Source organism: Silurus meridionalis, chromosome 7 (assembly GCF_014805685.1).
Source record: "Silurus meridionalis isolate SWU-2019-XX chromosome 7, ASM1480568v1, whole genome shotgun sequence".
NCBI lineage: Eukaryota > Metazoa > Chordata > Actinopteri > Siluriformes > Siluridae > Silurus > Silurus meridionalis.
In genome coordinates this window covers 17,233,961-17,259,870 of record NC_060890.1, presented here as the reverse complement: position 1 = coordinate 17,259,870, position 25,910 = coordinate 17,233,961, and the positions used below count along the sequence as shown (strand labels likewise).

The window sequence follows — 25,910 nt, the reverse complement described above, 5'->3', positions numbered from 1 at the left end:
GGAGACTCCTGTCTGACCTCGTCCGTCAACCTGTCCATCACCACTGCAAACAGGAAAGGGCTCAGGGCCGATCCTTGATGCAGTCCAACCTTCACTCTAAACCAGTCTGTCGTACCTACTGCACACTTCACTGCCGTCACACTGTCCTCATACATGTCCTGCACCACCCTTACATACTTCTCCGACACACCTGACTTCCTCATACAGTACCACAACTCCTCTCTTGGCACCCTGTCGTACGCCTTCTCTAAATCCACAAATACACAATGCAATTCCTTCTGTCCTTCTCTATACTTCTCCATCAACATTCTCAAAGCAAATATGGCATCTGTGGTGCTCTTCCTCGGCATGAAACCATACTGTTGCTCACAGATGGTCACCTCTTCTCTCAGCCTGGCTTCCACTACTCTTTCCCATAACTTCATGGTGTGACTGATCAACTTAATACCCCTGTAGTTACTGCAGGTCTGCACATCTCCTTTATGCTTAAAGATCGGTACCAGCACACTCTTTCTCCATTCCTCAGGCATCTTCTCACCTTCCAAAATCCTGTTAAACAATCTGGTCAAAACCCCACTGCCATCTCTCCTAAACATCTCCACGCTTCCACCGGTATGTCATCTGGTCCAACCGACTTTCCACTCTTCATCCTCTTAATCGCTGCTCTCACTTCCTCCTTACTAATCTTATCTACATCCTGCTTCACCATCTCCACATCATCCAACCTTCTCTCTCTGATTTTCCTCATTCATCAGCTGCTCAAAATACTCCCTCCACCTTCTCAACACACTCTCCTCACTAGTCAACACATTTCCCTCTCCATCCTTTACTGCTCTAACTTGCAGTACATCCTTTCCAGCTCGGTCCCTCTGCCTGGCCAATCGGTACAAATCCTTTTCTCCTTCCTTAGTGTCCAACCTCTCATACAGCTCCTCATATGCCTTTTCCTTGGCTTTCGCCACATCCTCTTAACCTGCTGCCGCATCTCCTTGTACTCCTGCCTACTTTTCTCATCACTCTGTCTATCCCACTTCTGTTTTGCCAACCTCTTTCTCCTTATGCTCTCCTGCACTTCCTCATTCCACCACCACGTCTCCTTGTCTTCCTTTCTATTTCCAGATGTCACACCAAGTACTTTTCTAGCTGCCTCCCTCATCACTCCTGCAGTAGTTGCCCAATCATCCAACACCTCCTTAACACCACTGAGCCTCTCTCTGACCTCTTCCCTGAACCTCACACTACACTCTTCCTCCTTCAGTTTCCACCATCTTATTCTTCTTTCAGTCCTCACTCTCCTCCTCTTCATCCTCGCCTCCAAAACCATCCTACAGACCACCATCCTATGCTGTCTAGCTACACTGTCCCCTGCCAACACCTTACAGTCGCCAATCTCCTTCAGGTTGCATCTCCTGCATAGCACATAGTCCACCTGTGTGCACCTTCCTCCACTCTTATACGTCACCCTATGATCCTCCTTCTTTTTAAAATAAGTGTTCACCACTGCCATTTCCATCCTTTTAGCAAAATCTACCACCATCTGCCCTTCCACATTCCTCTCCTTAAAACCATACCTACCCATCACCTCCTCATCACCTCTGTTCCTTCACCCACATGCCCATTAAAGTCCGCCCCAATCACTAACCGTTCTTTCCTAGGTACACCATCTACCACTTCATCTAATTCACTCCAGAATCTTTCCTTCTCCTCCATCTCACAGCCAACTTGTGGAGCATAGGCACTGATGACATTTATCATCATCCTTCAACTTCCACCTTCACGATCATCACCCTATCAGAAACTCTCTTCACCTCCACTACACTCTTACTGTACTCTTCCTTCAGAATCACCCCTACACCATTTCTCTTTCCATCCACACCATGATAAAACAGTTTAAACCCACCTCCAATGTTCCTGGCCTTACTCCCTTTCCACTTGGTCTCCTGAACACACAACATATCTACCTTTCTCCTCTCCATCATATCAGCTACCTCTCCCTTTACCCGTCATAGTACCAACATTTAAAGTACCAACCCGAACCTCTACTCTCCTACACTGCTCCTTTCCTGCCGTCTCTGTAGACGTCTTCCTCCTCTCCTTCTCCTCCTTCGGCCAACAGTAGCCCAATTTCCACCGGTACCCTGTCGGCTAACGATACCTGTGGCGGTCGTTGTTAACCCGGCCTCGACCGATCCGGTATGAAATTCTCATTTGTGATCCGCATATTTGATTTGGCACGTGTTTTACGCTGGATGCCCTTCCTAACGCAACCCTCCCCATTTACCCGGGCTTGGGACCGGCACTAAGAATGCACTGGCTTGTGCCTCCCTAATGGCTGGGTTATATGTATATATATATATATATATATATATATATATATATATATATATATATATATATATCCCATATTTTACAATATTTTTTAAATACAGCTGAACCTCTACACATGTTGTGCTTTATATACAAAATGTCTTTTTAAAGCATCTGAAATAGCATTCATGAGATTCCAGGTGACAGGTGAGGAGGAAGTGATGCACTTGAGGGAACAGCTGGAGTGAGTCAGGGGTCTCAACTCTCGACAGGGTACTGAAGTGAGTTTAATTTATTGAATGGACCAGTGAGAAAAAAAAAAATGAATTGACGGCTGCACTGGTGACGGATGAATTGCACTGTCATGTTGCTGTAGCACCTTTTACCTCATCTCTGTGAAAGTACACCTTTCACCATTTGATCTGGATAAGAGCATCACCCAGGCAATATGACAATATATCAATATCATAAAGTATTAACATCATGATCCACTTGCAGTGTTGTGCATATCATCAGGTGGCAGTGATTTTAATTACTTTATTTATTTTCATTTTTAAACCCATTCTTTAAACAAACAGCATTTTCTCATTCGGCGATGTTTGTTTTCTTCTCCCTTGTTTTCTACCATTATAGAGATATTTCATTATATGCCCTTAAGCTGCAATACAATTGTGTTCTACAGCCTTATTTACATATTTAAATGAAATGTAAAAAAAAAAAAAAAAAAGATTCAGTTTATTTGGAAGAGAATATATAAGGGTTTGCCGTACAATGATCAGTGGAATCATTTTTCCAACTCAGAACTTCCTACTCTGTACTTTACTGTCAGAATGAAATGGATTCTCACAGTAAGCTAGTGCAAACCCCAGTGGTGGATGAAGTATACAAAGCAGATACTTGAGTAAAAGTAAAGATAAAGTAGGAAAAATATGACTTCAGTAAAAGTATAAGTGCTCCCTTTAAACTATCACTTAATTAAAAGTACAAAAGTATTTGCCTTCAAATGTACTCAAGTATCAAAGCACTATGATGTGTTATGACTATAACATCCTATTATAATTTGTATCACTGTTGCTTAATCAATTCAGTTTATATGTAAAGACTCTTGTGTTTCTCGTAGCATACCAAACTTTTAATGGAATGATATTAATTGATATCTAATAAATGATCATGAGCCCAACACCTTCTTTTGTACGACTTCAAAAAAATCGTGCAAATAAGGCCACGGGTGCTGTGGCAAGTTATTTAGGAGTTTCTCCCATCATTTATTCTTCTCAAAATGTTATGCTTGCTGCTGAACTGACACTGAACTGTATGTTCGTGATTAGTAGGTACCACAAACCGGCAATGCTGGTTTTAGGTTGAATGATGCCCTGGGTGAACCAAGTAATGACCCAATATTTCACCCTATTTTATTGAACAATTAAATACATGTCATTGTGCACAATTTATCAAACTCTCAGAACCAAGAACCATACAACTCCTTGAAAAACCATAGCTATAAGATACAGACAACATCTATATCCTTATCACATATGACTATTAAATTAGCCTTTTAAACTGTACGGGAGAATCCCCTATTCAATACAATCACAGAAAACCTTTATCATTTATTCATTTATCATTCATCTCATTTAAAATGTACTAAAAACCAGTAAGTGCTAGTTTAAGTGCAATCTAACTAGACTAGTTAGGTTGTAATTGTTTTGTTAAAAGCTACACACATTATGATAAACTACATAATATAAATTATAATGTTATTCAATCTAAAAGAAATATTGTTGCTCTATGTGTAAAAGCATATCAGGCAACACAGCATAACCGAAGTGATATACAGTTATTAGACTATTTCATTAAATGCATTAGCTTATACTATTCTCATAAAGAGATGAGTGATAGAGCTGCATACACACCTTTATGTTCTGCATGTTATCTCATAAATCAATAGAAAAGACTGATTTTGCGAAATGCAGTTGAGTAAAAATGTAAGATATTTTAATTTGAAATGTAGTGAAGTGAAAGTAAAAGTCTCCTTAAACAGAAATACTTGGTTAAAGTACAGATTTAATAGGCGAATAAACTACTCAAGTACAGTAACTAATTACATTTACTTCTCTACTGTCCCCCACTGGCAACCCGCAATAAAACATAAGCAAGATGCTTTATTAGGATTTGTAAAGGTGTCTTCTAATATCTTTGTAGGATGCCAGAATGTCCATAAAATATGAAATAGCAATAGTTTAAGATTCTCTTTTTTATTCCAGAATATACCACAAATCCTGTGACCTTGAGGTAGAAACTCTAGATGTGTAAAAATGGATTCACAATGGATTGGATGCAGGATACACGGAATGACTCACAGACATCATCTATGATTCAGCAGATCCATATGAAAGGTTGTTCTGTTGTTTGACTTTATGTGAGAGCTGAAAGATCAGGGAGAATAAAGGACATGGTATTAAAGGGCCTCAGAGGTAAACTAGCTGCTTTTGTGTGCTCTTTGTGAGGAGGTATATCTGCATAGTCTTGCCTGTAGCAGTCAATTAACTGATTAGATGGAAGATAGTAGTTGTTGTCACACGAGACATGTGTGTCGGTGTCCTTTACACACTGATGGTACACATTTACCCAGCTGCCCCCCCGCCCACCACGAAACCTGCCGTTTTATTAGTCACCATTAACTAACCACGCATGGAAATGACAAACTTTCAAACAGAAAACCTTCAGGACGACATGATTCCAAATTTCCACCAATTTGGATGTTTTATTTTTCTCAACTCTCAGCTCTGAGCCTTCTGAAGACGGACTTATTGCCGTGACCCTTGTGGGACGCGTGTTTATTGGATCAGACGAGCTGTGTAACTGCATTTTGTTTGTCTGCTGTGATTCTTTCACCACAGAAAAAAGCAAACAGGATGTGATCCTTCTGCTGGTTTGAGATATGCTTTCATTCGAATAGCATGCGAAAGCACAAAATCCCAAAGCACAGAAAATAGGACAGCAAACATGAGCTGTCTGCCTTATCCAAATGTGAACTGTTTTAAATATTACGGCACTTATGAATCTTTAATCAATATGTATGTAAATTACTCCACATTAGAAGCTCATTTGCTCTCAAAAAATAAAAGCTTATTTTTTTCTTTTGGTACTCACACAGAATCATAAACATTAAGCTTATTTATGTAGATATGCAATGTGTACAATTGTCTTCATGATGCATTTAGTGATGCCTAGCTGATTAAAATAGATTGCAGTTGTTCTCGGTTGAATTTCATTACTCTCATGAGCATTTGGAGAATGTTCTTCTGGAAATTGTAACATGCAAAATACTCCAGTCAACAATCATGATCTGTGAAAAACTTATTCATTTGCATATAAATGTAATTACCCCTCACTGAGCCACACAGCGGAAAGCATAGCCTTTTTAGAGACAATTAACTTGGATTTCATTTCAGAGAATATGTGAGGATTGATCAGGAGAGACATTGTGACAATGACTTAGTCTATGTCTAGTCAGGGAATCATTTTTCACTTATTAAAGACTTTAGATAGCATTTATTCCTCTGAGCTCAAATACTAATGGCTGAATATCATACAGTATGAGGACAGACAAATGAACAGATGGATGGATGTTTTATTTAAAATAAAGACCACTTTTGCCTATGCCCATTACCTGCAATTACCATTACCTTTTTGTATGCATTGCTTAATTAAACTCCCACTAATACATTATGGTGAGTTGAGTTTTCATCCTACATGTAGTATATAAATCATATAATATGTGTACTAGCAATATGCACATTATAATGCATTTTTTTTTTTTTTGCAACAGACATGAAACTGTTCTGTGTTGCAAAAAAGGTTGGGGATTTCTGGAAACACATGCTACTAGCTACTAAGTATGAGAACAGTTTTTGACAAAAAAAATAATTTCCCAAAAAAAAAAAAAAAAGGATATGCCAGAACAAACATGGTAGCTATAAGTTACAATATGAACAAAGATTTCTTTACTCAGATTCATTCCCCAGTTACTTTTCCAGAATTGCTTTGTATTTGAGCTTTATGTGTAATTATCATGAACAGACCCCAGCCCTAAAACCCTGGTGGCACATCATATAATTTTCATCACATGCATGACCCATGCGTATCATTAACAGTCAAACGGCTGATTTGTCAGACAATTCCTCACTGGCAGGCCGCTAAATGAATAAACTTGCGGCACAAAATTATTTGCTCCGTAGTCTGGCTGGAAGCTTGTGCGCTGCTCAAGATGGAAAAGAAAAACAGATGCATAGCTTTGTATTTTCAGGTATTTGTCATTTCTGTCAAGGCATGTGTGTGCCAGGGTCAAGCACTTATGCTAAAAAATGAAAAATCTTTTTAATACAGCCATTCTAAACTATAGGATCTAGCATCAAATGAAAAGAGGATATGAAACGATTTTTTGTGTTGATAAACTTCTAGACATGACTGGTACTAATGTTATGAAGCCAGCATGAAAAATAAGGGAATAGTAAAGTGAACTAAGGCTATATTAGTCAAGAATACTGTCAGGAGAATTCGTGCAAGAATTGAACAATAACCACTATTCCACCTGACAACGATTTTTTTCTACACTGCCTAAAATGTAAACATTCACAGTACTTTTACATCAACATAGTAAAAACTATAGCTTTGTTGTTGCTGCTGTTATTCTTTACAGTTTAATTTACATGCAACTCTGGCACTTTCTCATTTATCTTCATTTGGAAGTAACGCATTAACACTGATCATTAATAATTGCAGCAAACCACAAAAAAACTGTTGTCTTGTAATTTATAGCTGCATTATGATTGTAAATCAACCAGATTGACTTGAATTGTGTCGCTATTATATATTCAGTACAATAATGCTGTCATATTGCATAGTCAGGTAAATTGCCAAAAGGCATGAAAGCAACAAGGCTGATGAAAGTAGACTATGTTAATAATAGCTTTTAATTTAATGTATTGTCAAACGTATGCCAGTATATTGAAGTAAGTCAGTTCTTTTTCTGTATATGTTTTTCTCTTCAGTCTAAGAGACTAAGCGTTCTCTTGCCTATTGTTGATTTGCTTCTATGTACAGGGCTATTAAGTTCTAAAAGAAGGATGGATGATGTGGAGATGGTGAAGCAGGAAGTGTATAGGATTAGTAAGGAGGAAGTGAGAGCAGTGATTAAGAGGATGAAGAGTGGAAAGTCGGTTGGACCAGATGACATACTAGTAGAAGCGTGGAGATGTTTAGGAGAGATGACAGTGGAGTTTTTAAACAGGTTGTTCAACAAGATTTTGGAAGGTGAGAGGATGCCTGAGGAATGGAGAAGGGAGATGTGCAGACCTGCAGTAAATACATTGGAATAAAGTTGATCAGTCACACCATGAAGTTATGGGAAAGAGTAGTGGAAGCCAGGCTGAGAGAAGAGGTGACCATCTGTGAGCAACAGTATGGTTTCATGCCGAAGAAGAGCACCACAGATGCATTATTTGCTTTGAGAATGTTGATGGAGAAGTATAGAGAAGGACAGAAGGAGTTGCATTGTGTGTTTGTGGATTTAGAGAAAGCATAAGACAGGGTGACAAAAGAGAGGAGTTGTGGAATTGTATCAGGAAGTCAGGTGTGTCAGAGGAGTATGTGGGGGTGGAGCAGGACATGTATGAGGACAGTGTGACAGCAGTGAAGTGTGCAGTAGGAACGACAGACTGGTTCAGGGTGGAGGTTGGACTACATCAAAGATCGGTTCTGAGCCCTTTCCTGTTTGCAGTGGTGATGGACAGGTTGACGTAGGAGGTCAGACATAGATTATGATGTTTGCGGATGATATTGTGATTTGTGGTGAGAGTAGGGAACAGGTTAAGAAGAGCCTGGAGAGGTGGAGGTACACGCTGGAAAGAAGGGAAAAGAAAAGTCAGTTGGAGTAAGACAGAGTACATGTGTGTGAATGAGAGAGAGGACAGTGGAGTGGTGCGGTTGCAGGGAGAAGAGGTGGAGAAGGTGGAGGAGTTTAGGTACCTGGGCTCAACAGTGCAAAGTAATGGAGAGTGTGTTAGAGAAGTGAAGAAAAGAGTGCAGGCAGGGTGGAGTGGAGAAGAGTGATAGCAGGAGTGATTTGTATTAAAAGGGTATCTGAAAGAGTGAAAGGGAAAGTTAATAGGACTGTGGTGAGACCTGAGATGTTGTATGGATTAGAGACAGTGGCATTGAGTAAAAGACAGGAGGTGGAGCTGGAGGTAGCAGAGCTGAAGATGTTTAGGTTTTCGTTGGGAGTGATGAGGATGGACAAGATTAGAAATGAGTTTATTAGAGGAACAGCGCATGTAGGATGTTTTGGAGACAAAGTGAGAGAAGCCTGATTGAGGTGGTTTGGACATGTGCAGAGGAGGGAGGCCAAGGAGGAGGTTTTTGGATGTAGTGAGGGAAGACATGCAGGTAGTTGGTTTGAAAGGGGCAGATGTAGAGGACAGAGGGGTATGGAGGCTGATGATCCGCTGTGGCGACCCCTAATGGGAGAAGCTAAAAGAAGAAGAATACATTTTATTAATTTAATATATAAAACTAATCAATTTATGTTTGCCCTTTTATGTATTCTCAAAACACCATAAGAAATCACCTGTTATGACCGGTTCATACAGACTCATGAAATCATTCCATTTGCTTTGAAAAATCCCTCGACCTTTTTGAAACCCCCAAAAATTTGCACATTTAATTAACTGAAATGTCTGAGTATAACTATGCCTTACAAATGGCCTACATTTTGCCGCACTCCTCATTAGGAGGCAAGACGCAGGGGACACTGCCATTTGGCTCACGGGCATCATTTGCTTCATCTTCCTCTAAATTGGCCGTCCTTTTTTTATAATGTGTGTCATGTAGTGAGAAAAAACACGTGTCACACTGACACTTTCAGCTTTCTGAAACCTGAGGTGCTTGTGCTGAATAGTGATTTATTTTTTTTGTATACAGCATCTTGTTTATAGGTTCTTACTGTAAGACATTTGGCTATAAGTAGCTATGAGCTGTTTGTGGCAAAAGCCAATGGCTATTATGTGTGACCCGCCATGACCTGCTACATTATTATCCACGAGGGAAGCATTTTTCTGAGTTTGCTCATGGTCATAATAATGCTGCTAATTTAGTTTTTGTACATTCAATGGCTAATAAATCTTTAGGATGATTTTTGCTAGCTACAGTAAAGGCATAAGTGCATAAATAACATTTCTTTAAAGTAAGAATGACTGATCATAAATTTGATGACTGACATAAATTAAATGACTGACCACAATTTAGAAAAAAATGCTACATTTCTTTCAAGAATGCAGAAGCAGCAGTAATGAGTATAAATACGCAAAAAAAGAGAAAATATGAAGGAGTAAAAAACTTTATTTCTTTTATTATTTTTAATTGTATTACAGCAAATTCAGATGTATGGTTTAAAACAATTAATTAAAAACTGACCCCCACATGAATGTACAACAGAATAAACTTTAAATAATTTACAAAATTCAAATGATCTTATAAACTGTATCTGTTATGCCACTAGAGGGCAAAATAGAGCACGGACAACAATTAGCTTTTCTCAAAATATGCTAGTGTAATAATTAATTAGCGAGCAAAATATTTTTTATTTACATTTACATTTACATTTGCGGCATTTAGCAGATGCCCTTATCCAGAGCGACATACAAAGTGCTTTGAGTCTCTAGCAATAAATAAATCTTCACTGGTATGCAAGATTACAAACTTAATATAAATATAATTCTTAAATTCTACAAAGCAAACTTGAAAAGTGCTAATTTAAGTGTTTCAGGATGAGGTAGGTCTTCAACCGTCGCTTGAAGATAGCCAGGGACTCCGCTGTACACCTTGGGGAAGTTCATTCCACCACCTCAGGTGCCAGAACAGAGAAGAGCCTTAAAGTATACTTACCTCTCATTCTGAGAGAAGGTGGTACCAGTCGAGCAGTGCTGGAGGATATTTTACACTGAACCATGAAACAAAAAAGAGCTTGTTTTAGGTTTTCAGAATAAATATTGTTCTTTTTTACCTCACTGTTTAAAATAACTTTTATATTCCCACCAGTTTGTTATTATAGACTGTTTTGTGAATAATTGCAGTCTGTTTTGTACAAGATCAATAGAATTGTCCATTCAGAATGTCTTTTTATGTAGATGATAAATGAGCAATTGTAAGAGAAGTCGTTGATGTCTTATTGGCCATTAAAGAGATTTTTTTTAAACCAGCTCACTTGACATGATGAAATAGATGAATTGTACAAAAGTGTGCCGAACACACTTATTTGTTCAGGCAGTCACATTAAAAATGTCAATATAGCAAAAACAATGATCCATCGCAGCTCGATAGAATTTTGCTGAATATGTAATTGGAGAATAGGTGCAGTTTCCTTTCCAAGCACAGACAAAGTTGATCTGTTATTCTGAAAAGACAGTAAAAGGTAGGTGGTGTAGAATAATTGCAGATGAAAAAATACTGAGTATTCATCGTTGGTAGAGATAATAATGGTGGTGGTTATAATTGATCAAAATTTTAAACGCCTTTGCCTACGCACGCTGATCTAAAGCAAACTTTAATAGAATGAAAGGTCATAGGAATATTATCTGTGTAGGGTTTATTTAGCCGGAAGTCAGATTTCTCTGGTTTTATTAGCTGCTTAAATGTCAAACTGAAGAAAGCTGTGAATCCATGACAGAATGCACATTAGTCATAGTCAACTGCAGAATTATTGGCACCCTTCTTGAACATAATATTCTGTTTGCTGTTGTTTTAGATATTCTTTAGAGATGGCACTAGTGTTTTACCTCTAGTCCACCGCTATTAATTTTATTCAATAATCTGTTTTTAACTGCAAAAACATATTAGGGAGAATTTGATGGTAGAAAATGAAGACATTTCTCTAGTTGTTGGGTTGAAAAGTTTTGAATCATTTTTGGTAGTACATTTTGCACATCATTTCTTCAAATCCTGGTGATATGATCATTTTTCTTTCTGTCTTGATCCAAGTAGGTTAGTTTTAGGGCTTTGATTTGCAGCCCAGAGGAGTTCAGAGACAGTATAGTTGGAGATCCTGCAGGCCTGAGTAATATATCATAAATTAACATTAAACCTGTCACACAACCTATTGTTCGAATTCTGTTATGTCTCAGTCCTAGGAGGAACGAATCGGATAAACGCTTTGCTCATTTGCTTCATTTGCACCCAGAAATCATTTTAAAAACAATGCGATTTCTATTTTTTGGGGTTACATACACTTACAGCATAGACAGAATGATTAATGGTTAGCCAAAGAAGTAGAGAGGCTAGAGCAAACCAGCAAGGGTGAACAATACCCAGCAGACTCCTGCTTAATGGTAGACATAAACAAACACCAAATAATGTGGACAACAACGTATTTCCATTTTCCAACAACAGACACTTTTTGTAGTAATAAAAAAAAACCTCTTGTCGTATTATAACAAAGCTCTTATGCATAATAACAGGCAGATATGGATGCTCACAGCTATGCTAATGAGCCCCTAAAGCAGCCACTTCACATAATATACTGTAGTGTATGGTGTGGGAATCTTTGTTCACCTCAAAAATGGATTCAAGTTTTTATCTGTGGTGATTTTATAGATACAATTAAAAAGTGATTCTTAGATGTCTTTAGTTTGACATATATTCCATTAATTTCTTTTCATTAATATAAGAATTGCTTATTTTTCTCATTAAGATTACCTCAGTGTACCTTTTATGCTAGTTTGATAGAATGAAAGATAAAAACACATTAAATATGTTCATATTGAAATGTTTGATTAATAAATATATTATGTAATGTGCTGAATCATAATTGTAAGCGCTAATGGGATGCTCTGACCTCACTTTGGGAGTTTTATTGTGCTGTTATAGTGGTGTCTCGAAACATCTCAATCATAAGGGATGATGTTCAGATTTTCGTACTATTTCTTACTATTCTTACTTACTCATTCTGATGAGAATTTCAACATAGAAAGAAATATCACGCTTTGGACTAAAAATCCAGAGTGCTGAGGTAAAGAGGAGATAGTGGCATACAAATGAAATTTGAAGTTTTGGATCCTGATTGTTTGTGCAGAGTGTAGAGAAAAGGTGAGACACCTGAACAGACTGAAAGACTTAATCTCGGCTGCATTTCCATAGTGAGAGAAGAATTGAGAGCTAAATCCAACTGGCACCACTATCAGTATGCAGTTGAATGGCATTGTGGGTAATGTAGGAAAATGTCAAAAAGACACTGGATCAGAGATCGCAGTAGATCACATCCTAATGGTAAGGAATAGTATGATTTTGAATTCTGTAGAGTTTTTTCTTAAGTGCCGTTCGAGGATGTTCTACAGTGATAGCGTTTCTGAGCTGAAATTGAATATGCAGTTCACGGTGTTATTTATATAGTGCATGATGTTCACATATTAATGAGCGTCGCTGTGCTGTGGGAGGCTTTCGGATGCGAATTATCAATGCACACACTCTCTTAGCTCATCGCAGTGCTTAATTCTTAATGAAGCATCTGCTAAGCTCACCTGGCCTTTTCAGCTCTGCCATACTGCTCTGCTCTCTGCTGCATGCCAATTGCAGAATATAAATAATTTTGGAAGCGACACCACTGAGTGTCCTGCTGCATTTGTTCTTAAAAAATACTGTGTCTACCGCTACGTGCACTTGCCAAGGGCAATATGGCTGTCTCACCTCTGAGGCTCCACAGGCGTGCGCTATCTGACGAGGGGAAAGGCTGCCTCCTTAATGCTGATGTTCTTACAGAAAGACGCGAGACGCGTTCCTGCAGTGAATCTCAAAGAGAAGTCTTTCGCTGATACTTTTCTATACTTAACAACACACTTTCTCTCATTTAGGTTTTTGATGTTTTGCTAAATATAATTCAAACATTGTCAGATCTTGATAACATTTGTTCAGTAAGTTAAAACCTCCGTTGTGTGGATATCTTTGTGCGCAGAGGAGAGAGCTTGTTATTTTGGCTGAGTGATCCTATTGAAATGACTTTAATCAGCAGTATTACCCACTGCGAGTAACTGGACCCAATGCTTTTTCCCTCAGATTTGTCTCTCAGTATTGCTTTCATAAGAAATAAAAATTTATGTCAGTTCAGACCTCCTTTCAAACGTCTCATTCGTATGGGGGTTTTGTGGTCTGTGGGTATTTCTTCAGACACAGACAACATTTAGGAATTAATAATAATCAGAAGAACTACTGTATATGCATTGTTTGTTTTGTAGTCTTAATTTTCTTAAAGGGTGCCAATAATTATAGGATTGAATATATAGCATTGTTGTTGCTTAATAGAGGGTGCCATTTGCAAATTGAACATTTTTGCTTTACTAATTCAAAGTCATTAAACATTTACCCGAGCAATTTCACATTTCCTCTGATTCCATTAGTCAATATTCTACTTATATGTTCAAACCTTTTATTGTCTCGTTCTTGTTTTTTCTTGTTTTCTGGGGTGTTAAGAGAAACCTCTTTTACCTGAGGATTCAGAGACTTCTTATTGCAAATCCTCTCGAATGTCAGATTGTATTTCAGATAGCAGGAATAATTTGCAGCCTTGCTTCATGAAGCTCACAGAGATAATATCTCAACACAACAACAGGGGAAGTCGGCTCACTTCTCTGGTATTGTGCTGGTTTTGAAGTTATAAATACGCATGCTCAGCAAACCACTGACATTGAGTTTTTAGGTTCACGTTCATTTCCAATAGTAACAACACCCCCCCAACACACACACACACACACACACACACACACACACACACACACACACACACACACACATAAACACACACAAACCTGTTTGTTGCAAAATAATAAAGATTAGACACTCAGTTTTATATATTCTTTATATATTTATTAACATATATTCTTTTTGTTTTGAAATAAATAATAAAAAAAATAAAAAACCCATTAGGCAAGCATCCAGCTGCTCTCCAGGTTTTTCTTTTTTGCCATCATTAGGTGACCAGTCACATTTAACAAATTCAGTACTTAACCTTTTTAGGGCCAATTTTGACTTAAATAATTAAAATAGCTCATGCAGAGTGAGCCAGTTATGATGTGCATCTGAGCTGTGAACACATTACTACCACATTACTAGCTGAGATTTAGTCTACAGATGATGCCTTTTTGAGTTTACGTTCTGGGTCCAGATCATATAAAATGAATCGAATACATTAAGAAAGTCTTGGATTTACTGTTTTTTTTTGTACTGTTCGATCTCTATTCTCCTTTAAAAATAGTATTAGATCTGTGTTAAATGTTTTCTTAATGATGTTGCTGGCTGGCTTTTAGGGCACTGTTAGTGCTAATTCATGTGTTGGAGAAATGGGAAGTACACAGTAACATAGCCAGGAATGAATGGTGTAGTAATATGCTAAAATATTTAACGAAAATGCAGTAAATAAAACCACAGCATCATCTTGGCAATTAAATTAATAAATGTGATGTGCTCAGGCATTTTGTGTGGATGCCAGACTGTAGTACAACCATAGACTACTACAGTGGTTGTATTTATTATTTGCAGTTTAATTGTCATCAAGTTTATTTCTATAGGGTTATAGTGGTGTTGTAATTAATGTTGGAATTTAATTACTAACATTGCAATGTCATGTGGACCTATCATACCATTATACTGACACCAATAGGGGAAATAAAATACCTTCAAAAATTACATGTAATAAAGTATTTAAATAAAGACAGGAAATGTAAGTAATGAGGAAAATGAAATCCTATTAAGCTTTAACTACCCTTCCTTTTCTCCTCCTGTGGAAGGTCTTCTGTAAATTATCTTCTTGATATTCCTAAACTCAGTAGTCTAGTTGGTTAGTAGCCATAGAAAGCAATAGAAAATCTGTTCATATTTTTGTTAGCATATCTGAAATTTTTATGATGGCTTTGTAGACATATAATGAACATTCTATAAGATATTATATTTCAGAAAGTGGGTTTAAACCACATTCCAACATTCTACTGTGTTTTTTTTCTTTTTCTAATATTCAACTGGTAGAATATTGCCATAAGCATCAACTAGGGTCATCTCCATATGCATAATGAGCAGATGTATTCATTTAAATATTCAAATGGTTTCTTCAGTTGGCCTTCTATTAATACCCGACATACATGAAATACACAAGTCAGGCATATGTAGCAAATTATCCTCCTACATCCACAAAAACATCATGAGTCATATAGGATAAGGACACCAAACATGATCCTCCTACTCTCAATCATTAAGCTCTTGCTGTCAAGGTGGTGAATCACCTTCACATGTAATGTTTCAATGAAATGTGGATTTCACCCAAATCTGCTTTGTGAAGCTTTGACAGTGGCTAAATTTGATTAGCTGTTTATATGTAAATGCATTTTCTTAAATGGTTTTTGAAATTGTCAGCTATTGTACAGGTGCCTGAAGGGCAGTGTGTGAAGACACATTAACAGATTCAGAACTTCTTGCTGTTGAAAACACTAATCGCCGATTTTATTATATTGTGTTGAAGCCTCGCAAGTGTATCAAAGAAATCTTTTACAGTACGGTCTTAGAGTACATTCAGAAAAAAAAACAATTTTATAAGTAGCTATTAACTGTTTTAATTGGAAAATGGTGGTAAATGATGTGGAATTGCTCTTTTAATCATTACATTGTTATTGTTATTATAATTATCATTTGTTGCTCTACAGTTCTCAACCCGAACACACTGCTTATTACACTCTGGAATATGATTCTCAATAACAAAAGCCTGTCATTATGCCTTAAAAATGTTTGGAAAAAACACAAAGGCTTAACTTTTATTAACATGTGGCAATAAATACACATAAAAATAGTATTCAAATATATATTTGAAATTAGAATTATGTAAAGGTTTCTCTTCTTAGGAAACAAACAGCCCATAGTGAAATCAAAATAATGCTATTGTTGGCTATTAGTAGGGTTTTGGAGATGCAGGAAAACTCCAGCAATCTAATACTTATGGTATGTGCAAAAAGAAGTCAATATGAACTAAACATTTACTCATAAACACTATTTACCAAATGTTCAAGTACAAGCATTGTTGCTTAATACTAGCTAATAAGGCATCCAGGAATATGATTATGTGCCTCAGAAGTGTTTTGGTACATTTACCAAGAAATGACTGCATGACTACAGTGTACTTGTACAGTGTACTGTAATTAGACAAAGCATTACTTGTTAGACTTTCCACAGTCAGTGTACTTGTGTAGTGGTACTGGGAATTCTACAAGCATATTAAATCTTTATATTAAAATGGCAAACACATAACCCCATTTGAGCACAGCATTAGATCATATCCATTCGTTTAACACCTTGAAAGAGAATTTAAAGGGATGTTTAAGTCCTGGTTCTTTGCAGAGAAAATGTACCGCATATTAAACATCTCCTTTCTTCCTTTTAACATTTGATTTATATAACAGACCAGTGTTTTTGCGAACATTTTGTATAAAAAATGTATGTAAGGGCTAGAAATTGTCTTCGGCTGGCCAGTCATGTTTTGAAATCCGGTTTTAAATTTTTGCATTTCTTTCTTGTTAAGATGTCAATACTGGGGATATCTAGTCTACATGAAAATAAATAGAGAAATATAGACACCCAGATTAAAACTTCCAGTAGTCAAAAAGCTTCTTGTATATAATTTGACTACCAAATTTAACCTGTTCAATCTTTGTGTCATTGAAAAACACTCTGCTGGTTTTTAGCTGTGATTTGACTGTCTTGATTGCTGAAAACTGTAAGAGTGTGAAGCTGTAGACTCTTGAGTGTTTTGAGCACATGTGCCAGACCAGTGTGGCTTACAGATGCAAATATAAACCAGGCTGAATATCCTTAGTGGCTCCCAGTGGGTCACGCTCCACTTACACTCAAGCATGATTGGAACTAAAAAGGTCTGTCTGTAGCACGCACATTATTCTTGTCTTGTTTGCCAATGCTGTTGGTCAGCAGATTGAATGTGTAACCTTCCCTAGAGAACGTGCAGAGACTAGCACAGACTTTTGATGTTTTCTTTTTCTTTTTGTAAGGGTAACTATTTTAGCATGTATACATATTTTCAGAATTGCACAGAATAAGTCATACCGTTTCCTCTAGAAGCTAAATGCTGCTTTATATGTAGATTCTATTTTTTTATAGTAACATTCTATTTTTTTTTAATCTAATGCAATTACATTTTCATATTGTAAATTACATTTTATTTAGCTTATTATGTTTTTATTTTTGTTAAAATTGTATTCCATTTAATGTCACAGAACAATCGTTAAAAGCATTTCACTGCATGTCATACCGTGTATGGTTGTGTATGTGAGAAAATTGATTTGATTATATATATTATACTATATGGCCAGAAACCTGACCATCAGCAATACTTGCTTTTTGAACATCATATCACTCTTCAAGGAAGATCTTTCTCTAAATTCTTGGAGGAAGAATATGTGTAAATCCTTATTCCCCACATAAACTAGTGATGTCAGGCAGTTTGGGGTTCTTATTGAGCTTTTGCATTAATTTTTATAATTGTGTGCTTTCATCTTCAAAGATGTTGTGATGATCAGGTGTCCACAAACATTTGGCCCAATACTGAGTATTAGTCACTGTTGTTGTACAGAAGGTGTCATTGAAGTTTTGTGTGTGTGTGTGTGTGTGTGTGTGAGATTTGGCTAGCACTATCCATCAAGCTGTGTTGTGTGTGTGTGTGTGTGTGTGTGTGTGTGTGCGTGTGCCCTTGCAGAGTACATCTACGTGTGATAAGACGTGGCTCTAACGCTTTAATCTTGAGGACAGAGAACATTGTTCTGGCGGGTATCTCTAGTGTCTCACAGTGTTGCAGCCTTGTTGCAGCCAGGCTTGTGTCCAAACTCTGCTGGAATAGCTTTAGCATTAGTGCTAACACAAAGCCCAGGAGAGCCAGAGCAGCATCTGGACAGTTATGCTCCATTAACCCGAGCATCCCACTACAGTGTCCTTTGCTATAGCGGGTAAGCTAGCATTGTCAGCTGCTACGAATCCGACGACCTTCGGGATGCCCTGGTGCGAAGAACACAGCTCATCTTACCCACCCACCCCCCCACCCCATTTCAGCAGACACAGCCCGCTTGTCTCAGCATGGTGGGAGAACAGACCGGGCTGTGTGGTGAAGATGCACATTAACTACTGAATTTATGTCATAGTGCTGTATATTGTAATGCTGAACGTGCACAATATAAGCAGCGTGTATGTTGTGAATGTTCATTATCCACTGTAAGTGGTATCATCGAAGTTACGTTTCACACAGCATCACACATCTCTGTTAAGCATAAGGGGATGTATGCCCACTAAAGGCTTTTATTTACACATTAGGTGCTAAAATGAGCAAGTGGTGCTGTGTTTGCTTTGGCACAGCACATTCTTAGAGTAAAATAAATCTGAGGAGTGTGAAAGGCGTCAAGCGTTTACTGTTTACTGAGCATGACTAAGCACTGAGAGGGAACTTATGTCTCAGTCTTTGCTAAGTGCTCAAATAAATGGCTCTTATTATGTCTTTTAGTGTTGTAGCGTGGTTCAAATATCAAGAACAATAAAACGATCGTAATGGTATTACTGTGCATATTTTTGCCAATACATCATTAAAAAGGAACGAGCTTGGGAAAACTCGTCATCTAACTGTGAATGAGTGTCAAAAACCTCGAAGTATAAAATGACTTGCTAAGCTTTTGTAAATCACCAGCTTTATTTGTGATTTGGACTGAATTTTGGCGCAGTGGGTTTTATCGCTGTTTTGATGTCCATTCCTGTCAGGGTGTGTGTGTGTGTGTGTGTGTGTGTGTGTGTATGTGTGTGTGTGTGTATGACTGGTCCAATCTTCTTGCCAATCATCTAAAAGAGCAGTTATTGCTATTGTGAATTTGCACTTGTATCTACCCAAACATTTGATCTCTGGACACTATAATTTGATCAGAGATGGCTAAATAATAGAGAGATGTATTCACACTCTTGTGGCACAACAACAAACAAAAAGAATGTTTGTCTTTGGGAGATCATAATTTTGATACCTGATGATGCCACAACCATTAATCACTGGTCATATAGTTGACCATATTTTTTATGAAGGATGACAGCAGCCAGGTGTATTTTATTTTTAATCAGAAAGACATGAACAAGGTATTAGCTCTTGGAGGAAGTTTGTGTTACTTCTCAACCTATGTGATGGTTCAATATATAAAAAAGATGCAATAGATAAAAGCACATTTCTTAGATTTGTTACAGCATAGAAAATATTAAGGTAAAGTTTAGTAGTTCAGTAGCCTGCAGTAAAATCTACTATGTAAAAAAGAAACTAATCCTAAACTGGTTAAAAAACAACAGTTGGAATGTCAATTGTCCAGGTACCATTGAATTAATTAAAATTGCTATACATGATATATTTTGCCTAGTTTCTTGACATATGGTTACACTTCTGTTGTTTTCTCAGAGAGAACCTTGTTTGTTCATGTTGATTCAGTGAAGAAGATTTTTAGTGTTAGACCCTGGCTATGTCTGTTAAATACATATTTTAAACAAAATAATAGGAAAGCAGAGAATAAGCTTGAGTCAGTGGCGCTCTAACTAGCTGTAGCTTATTGGCATCAGTTATAATGCTCTTTTATTATGTGTCGATCTTGGGTTATACATGTACTTGAGCAGATAAAACTGTGGTTTGCTTCTCCAAGAAAAGAAATCAAAAGTAGTCTGTCTCGTGTGCTCTGCATGAAAAAACACTTTTTGATGTGTCTATCACTGTCACTAACATATCTTCTAATCTCTTTCTCTTTTTTATCCTAATGCTTCTCCTTCTGCTCTGCCTCCCACATGGAAGGAAGTTGAGGTGTGTAATTTTGTTTTTCAGTCTGGTGTCTTTTTTTTTTTTCTTTTAATTGGAGGAAACTATAATACCGGTTCAGACTGCACTTTATGAAATCACTGTAAGCTGTTTTCCAGCTTGGAATGACTTTAGGATCATGAGAATAAAAGCAGCACCACACTGAATTTCCACAGTTTTTAGGTAGATTCCTTTCCTGCTGTGTATGAGCTATAAAATGTGAGTGAACATTTCAAAGCCATCAAATACGTATTTCTGAGAGAAATTCATGTGTAGTGCCTTCTCTTTTAGTCGTAGAATGCGTAGCGCAGAGTGCATTTCTTCCTGTTCTGTTATCGTGGGTGTGAAATTGCGTCAAGTTGTGATCTGTGTTCCCATAGTGACAGAGGCATGAGCTCTTTTTTGTAAGTTGTTACTTCTGTTTCATGTACGATGGAAATGTTAAAGAAAGGCCTTGTATCATTAAGACAAGTCTTTCGTTGTAATGTGTCTAACCGTATAATCATGTACAATATGACTTCATGAATAACTGATTATTGTTTTGTTAGGATGACTACGTCAGAACTGTGGAGGATCCCCAGGGTTCTGAGGAAAGTGAGTACATCATTCTCCGCTCCTGGGTGTAAATTATTTCTCAGTCAAATTCATGCAGTGTATCCCACCATGGCTTATATTCACCACTTCACAGTTTGTGAATTGTGCACATTTATTAAGCTTTCCTTACATTCATTCATTCATTCATTCGTTCACTTACATCATTCATTAAGCTTTCCTTTCTTTTGCAATAGAGCCAGTGACTAACACACATCTGTCTCTAGTCTCCTGTTCGTCATAGTTGATTAAATCAAGCATTTAAGGTAATAGGATCATTTCTGACATGGTTTCCCATGTGCTTATTGTTCTGCCACTAACAAGCACTCAACAGGAAACACTCTTAATCTTTAGGCACACAATACTCTGCCACAGATGTGTTCATTCCCTGACCTCAGCACTGAAATAAGGTTGTGAATTTAAAGCAAATACAAGTGATTTTGTTGGGCATTGGAAGACATTTTTCTAGAATGGCTTGGGTTTACTTATATCCTTTGAGAGAATCAGCACTGCAATCACTTGTTTAATTACCTTTATCCTACAATGAAACATTTCTATCCCAATTGAGGGATGGTCATGACTTCCCTTTATAGTAAATAGGGCTCACTAAATGGTTAAAAAACTAAATGATCTAATTCATATGCTATGGCCACTCATCAGACCGAATCAAACCAACTGAATACTTGTAGGATTTTTTTGAAGGGTGTGTGTTTGCACTTTCCAGCATTAAAACAACAAATGAGGGAATATTATTGGGAAGCACAATCACACAAAAAACAATTTGCTGGTGCTAGGTTTTGCACTCACTTCCTATCTGGCTTCTACTATTCATGTGAACTGTTGTCATACCTTCTGTACTGGTTTTCTTCCATTATATTCAAGTTCATGACTCTGTCTGCAGAACATTTGCTTAATTTCCAACCATTCCCCCAGATAAGCTTTTGCACTCAATTGGATCCCAGACAGAAGCATTTAAAGCTATAGCGAGCTTATCTTTCCACTCACACTCTCAAGGCACAATAGGCACAGGCTTTTAACAGACAGCTTTCTAGATAAGATTGAAGGCAATGTTGTATGGAGTAAAATGTATATGTCTTCTATTTCTGTGAAACATAGACTCATGCAATCTAAAATAGTAAGCTGGATACACTGGCCCAAATAGAACAGACCAAATAGTCTGTGAGTCATGATTGACACAGATATGTATAAGTAGTAAAAAACAAAACAAACACAAAAATTATAATAATTCACACTAGGGTATTTACTACATACTTTTAGTGGCAGTAGTGAACAGTGCAATTTAAGATGAAATGTGTTGAAACAACAAAACTGTTGCAACATTTGCATCACACCTTTACATTTGCATAATAACACAAATCAGGAACTCTGCCAGGAATTGTGCAGGTCTAATTTTTAGTTAGTTAAAGAAAAAAGTAAAAAAAAAAAATATTTTATAAACTCCAGACATGTTTGTAAAAGATGAGGCAAGAATAACAGATTAATTTTTCATTTTATGTTACTGCTCTGAGTGCACTATTGCTGTTAGACTGGTGAATGAGCTTCATAGAATAGAATGGCAACGGCACAAAAAAACAAGCATGTGGGCTTGGTGTCACTTGATAAAAAGTATATGCTGAACTGGTGCCATGGTTTGGCATTTTAAATGCATAAGAAAATGCCTCAGAAACTCATCGGGTTTCTTCATCTTGCTCATTTTCGGACTCCTGCTTACGAGATTTTATCGACAGATGTTGCTTAGGACCTGACATCCATCATCAGTGTTGTCTTCTGGCAAAATACTTCTATCCAAATGCAAATTGTATTTACTTACAATTGAATACCTGGGGTGTTTATTTTTTTATAATTAAATTCAGATTTTCCCTCCAGAGGGAGCTGAATTACTTATAGGCAGAACCAGAGCTAATGATTATTAGTATATTAACTACAGTCATTGGCCAGTCAACTCACTTTTGCCGAACACGTGTGGGCTCACGTTGAGATCAGTGAGGATGAGCAGATTTCCTCTTGCTTTTAACCCTTGTCTCTCTCAGTTCTTGTATCAGGGAGAATAACTAATGCATCTGTGACTCAGCTCAGCAGTACATGATTAATCAGTGCCTCAAAGGAACAGTTCTGCAGTGCAAGTGTCACCTCCATCTCCTGCTGAGCTAAAAGACAGAAATCATTGAGAGTGCAATCTGTTTCTCCAGGATTACCTTTCAAACTCCTACATTACTAAATGGTTGGGTTTTGGAAGTTCACCATTATAAATGAAGGTTATTTGGATTTTTTTTTTTTGGAAAGCTAAACATCAATTAGCAATAACATTGCATCATATTGTGTAGGCCTCTCTTGTACAGCCAGAACAGTTCTGACCTGTTCTGGCCTGGACATAACAAGACCTCTGAAGATGTGCTGTGGTATCTGGCATCAAGATATTAGTAGCAGATACTTTAGGTTTTGTAGGTTGCGTTGTAGGGCCTTCATGGATCAACACTTGAGTAGACTGAGATCTGGAGAATGTGGAGGCCAAGTCAACACCTTGAACTCAAATTTCACAGTGTGGCATAGCACATTATTCTGCTAAAAGGGGTCACTGCTATTACGGAATACCGTTGCCATGAGGGATTGTACTTGGTAGTATGTGTCAAAGTAGCCATTCACATAAATGCAAAGCATCACCTATACCATCCTCCTGTCTCACGCCTTTTCTCCCCATATTGCATCCTGGTACTCTATCTTCCCCATGTAAACAACACACAAACACCTGGCCAGCCACATGATGTGAAAGAAATGTGATTTATCAGATATGGGAACCTTCTTTGACTGCTTCATGGTCCAACTTTGATGTGCACATAACACTTATAGGCACTTTCAGTGATGGAAAGGGGTCAACATTGGTACACTGCCTGGTGTGCGGCTACGCTGCCTCATATGCAGAAGCAGTTTGTGTTATATTATAGTGCTCTTTTGTGGGATTGAACCAAAAAAGCTAGCGTTCACTGCCATGGAGCATTATTGCCCTTTAATGCCCTCTTGCTGGTTTACTAATTGTCCTAACTTGGACCACTTATTGGTGTACAACTTTCTATCATAGCCAGCATTACGTTTTTTAGCTGTTTGTGCTGCAGTAGCTCTTCTGTTTGATTGGACCAGAAAGGCTAGCAATCATTTCCCTAAAGCATCAATGCTCAAGCACCCATGACCCTTATCCGATTACTGGTCGTCTTAATTTGGACCACTTTTTGGTAGGTACTAACAACTGCACAACAGGTACACCCCACAAGATTTGTCCCTGTCATATTTGCTCCGATCCTTACATTTTTGCTCATTTTGCCTGCTTTCAACACAGCAACTTTAAGGACTAACTGACAACTTGACAGTTGCCACCATAACGAGTTAATCATTGTTGGTCACCTGTAAGTGGTATTAATCTCATGGCTGATCTACAGATCTTAAGAGGTAATTTTGTCTGCTTAGTTTTGTACAAAATCAACTTGTTCATGGTTTGCAGACAGTACAGTTTTTGCAATCATTATACATTATGTATTATTTTGTTTAAACGGTTTAACATTTTGTAAATTTCTCACATTAGCAATGTCAATACATAAGTAAATAAGTAAAATTGGTCTTAATTATAATGAAGGATCCAGGTTGGATTAACGGTTTCTTATCAGTTAATGGGTGGGTAAAATTCTCCATGTGTACATTTTCTGAGCTAGAGGATTAAGAAAAGAACTGCAGGGTTTATTTCTCTAAGCAGTTTTTTTTTTTGCTGGCTGCACTTTGCATAATTTACTTTGATAACATGCAAACTGCTCAGGGATAAATAGTTTAATAGCTTTTCAAGGAAACCACTTTTGTGGATTGAATCGCAAATTATTGTTAATATATCTGGTTATCCATAAGCCTGTTTGTCCATATTAAAATAATACAAATAAAGTGGTCAGTGTGAATTAATGTAATATAATATGGTATTAGTATATATTTATATATACTTTTATTTATGATTTTCTTTGTTGACATTGTGCCTCAGGATCTGAAGTTTTAATTGGCTGCAGCAGTTGTGCGGCTCCAGTAAGACCACAGATAATGATGAAAGCAGAAGCGAGAAGAGGGGGAAAAAAAACAGATAAAACCAGCAGAATCCAGATGATTAGGATGATTTTCTCTACTAATTTCATATGCTAAAGTAGAACAGCTTTTGACTCCATTAATGAATGAGCATGTCATTCTGCCACTGAAATTCCATGAAATGCTCAGGTTTCTATGGAAACACCTTCAGAACAGAGTTGAGCTGAAAAATTGAAAAATATTTAAAAAAAAAACATTGGGAGAGTGACCGATTTCCCCTTTATTTCGGTCTGTAATACATTCACACAGCCTGCAGCCGGTGACCATGCAGGGATATGACAGCCACTATTCATTCCATTGAGCATAACACTTCCCCTTTCTCAGGATTACTGTAAAGGAAGAGACACCATGGGAATGGATGTCCTTTCATTTGCACATGTTTCTGAGTCTGTGGTAATTTAATGTGGTATTGGCTTATCAGTGAGGCTTTTACAGTACACTTGCTGAGAAGAGAATAAAGAATTAAGGCTGAACATGAGTAAGACTTCACCATTCTTAAGACAGATTCTGGTTTTATTACATAGCATATTGAAAAGAAATGTTAAAAAGAAACACACTTTCACCATTATAGACTTCCCTTAAAATAATGCTGGAGTTATGTGTCTATGTGTATATTAGACCTTACCTGACCATTACAGTTAATAGACTTTTTAATGTCCATTGTGCTGGCTTTTATATTCCAAAAATAAAACAAAACTTGTGATTTAGTATTTTTTTTTTAAACTAGATAAAAGTAGACCACAGTGATGAGACTCTGCCACACAAACATATTAATTGAGGCTACATTATTTTAGCTAAAGCTTTTTCCAGGAAAAACATAGAAAGAGTTATTATTACAAGAATTATAACTCCGCTGCTTTTGAATAATTATTTTTTTAGTATGGCTGAATATATTTGAAAAAAATCATCTAATCTAACGTCTTTGTATTTGTGTCATCATTTTATAATGTAAAGTTGTAGTCAGAAAGAAGAACTTTGG

At 37.3% G+C, this 25,910-nt stretch overlaps 1 protein-coding gene across 2 annotated transcripts in view; it reads left to right on the top strand.

The window, feature by feature from the left end:
* The window catches only part of LOC124389395 (testican-2-like), a 47,340-nt gene that overhangs the window by 4,096 nt on the left and 17,334 nt on the right, over positions 1-25,910 (top strand). The window contains exons 2-3 of one of the 2 annotated variants that reach the window (XM_046854820.1): positions 20,204-20,212; positions 20,755-20,800. In XM_046854820.1, the coding sequence (XP_046710776.1) occupies positions 20,204-20,212; positions 20,755-20,800 (55 nt within the window). The remainder of the gene's footprint in view (positions 1-20,203; positions 20,213-20,754; positions 20,801-25,910) is intronic. The other variant, XM_046854821.1, reaches the window with a different exon arrangement.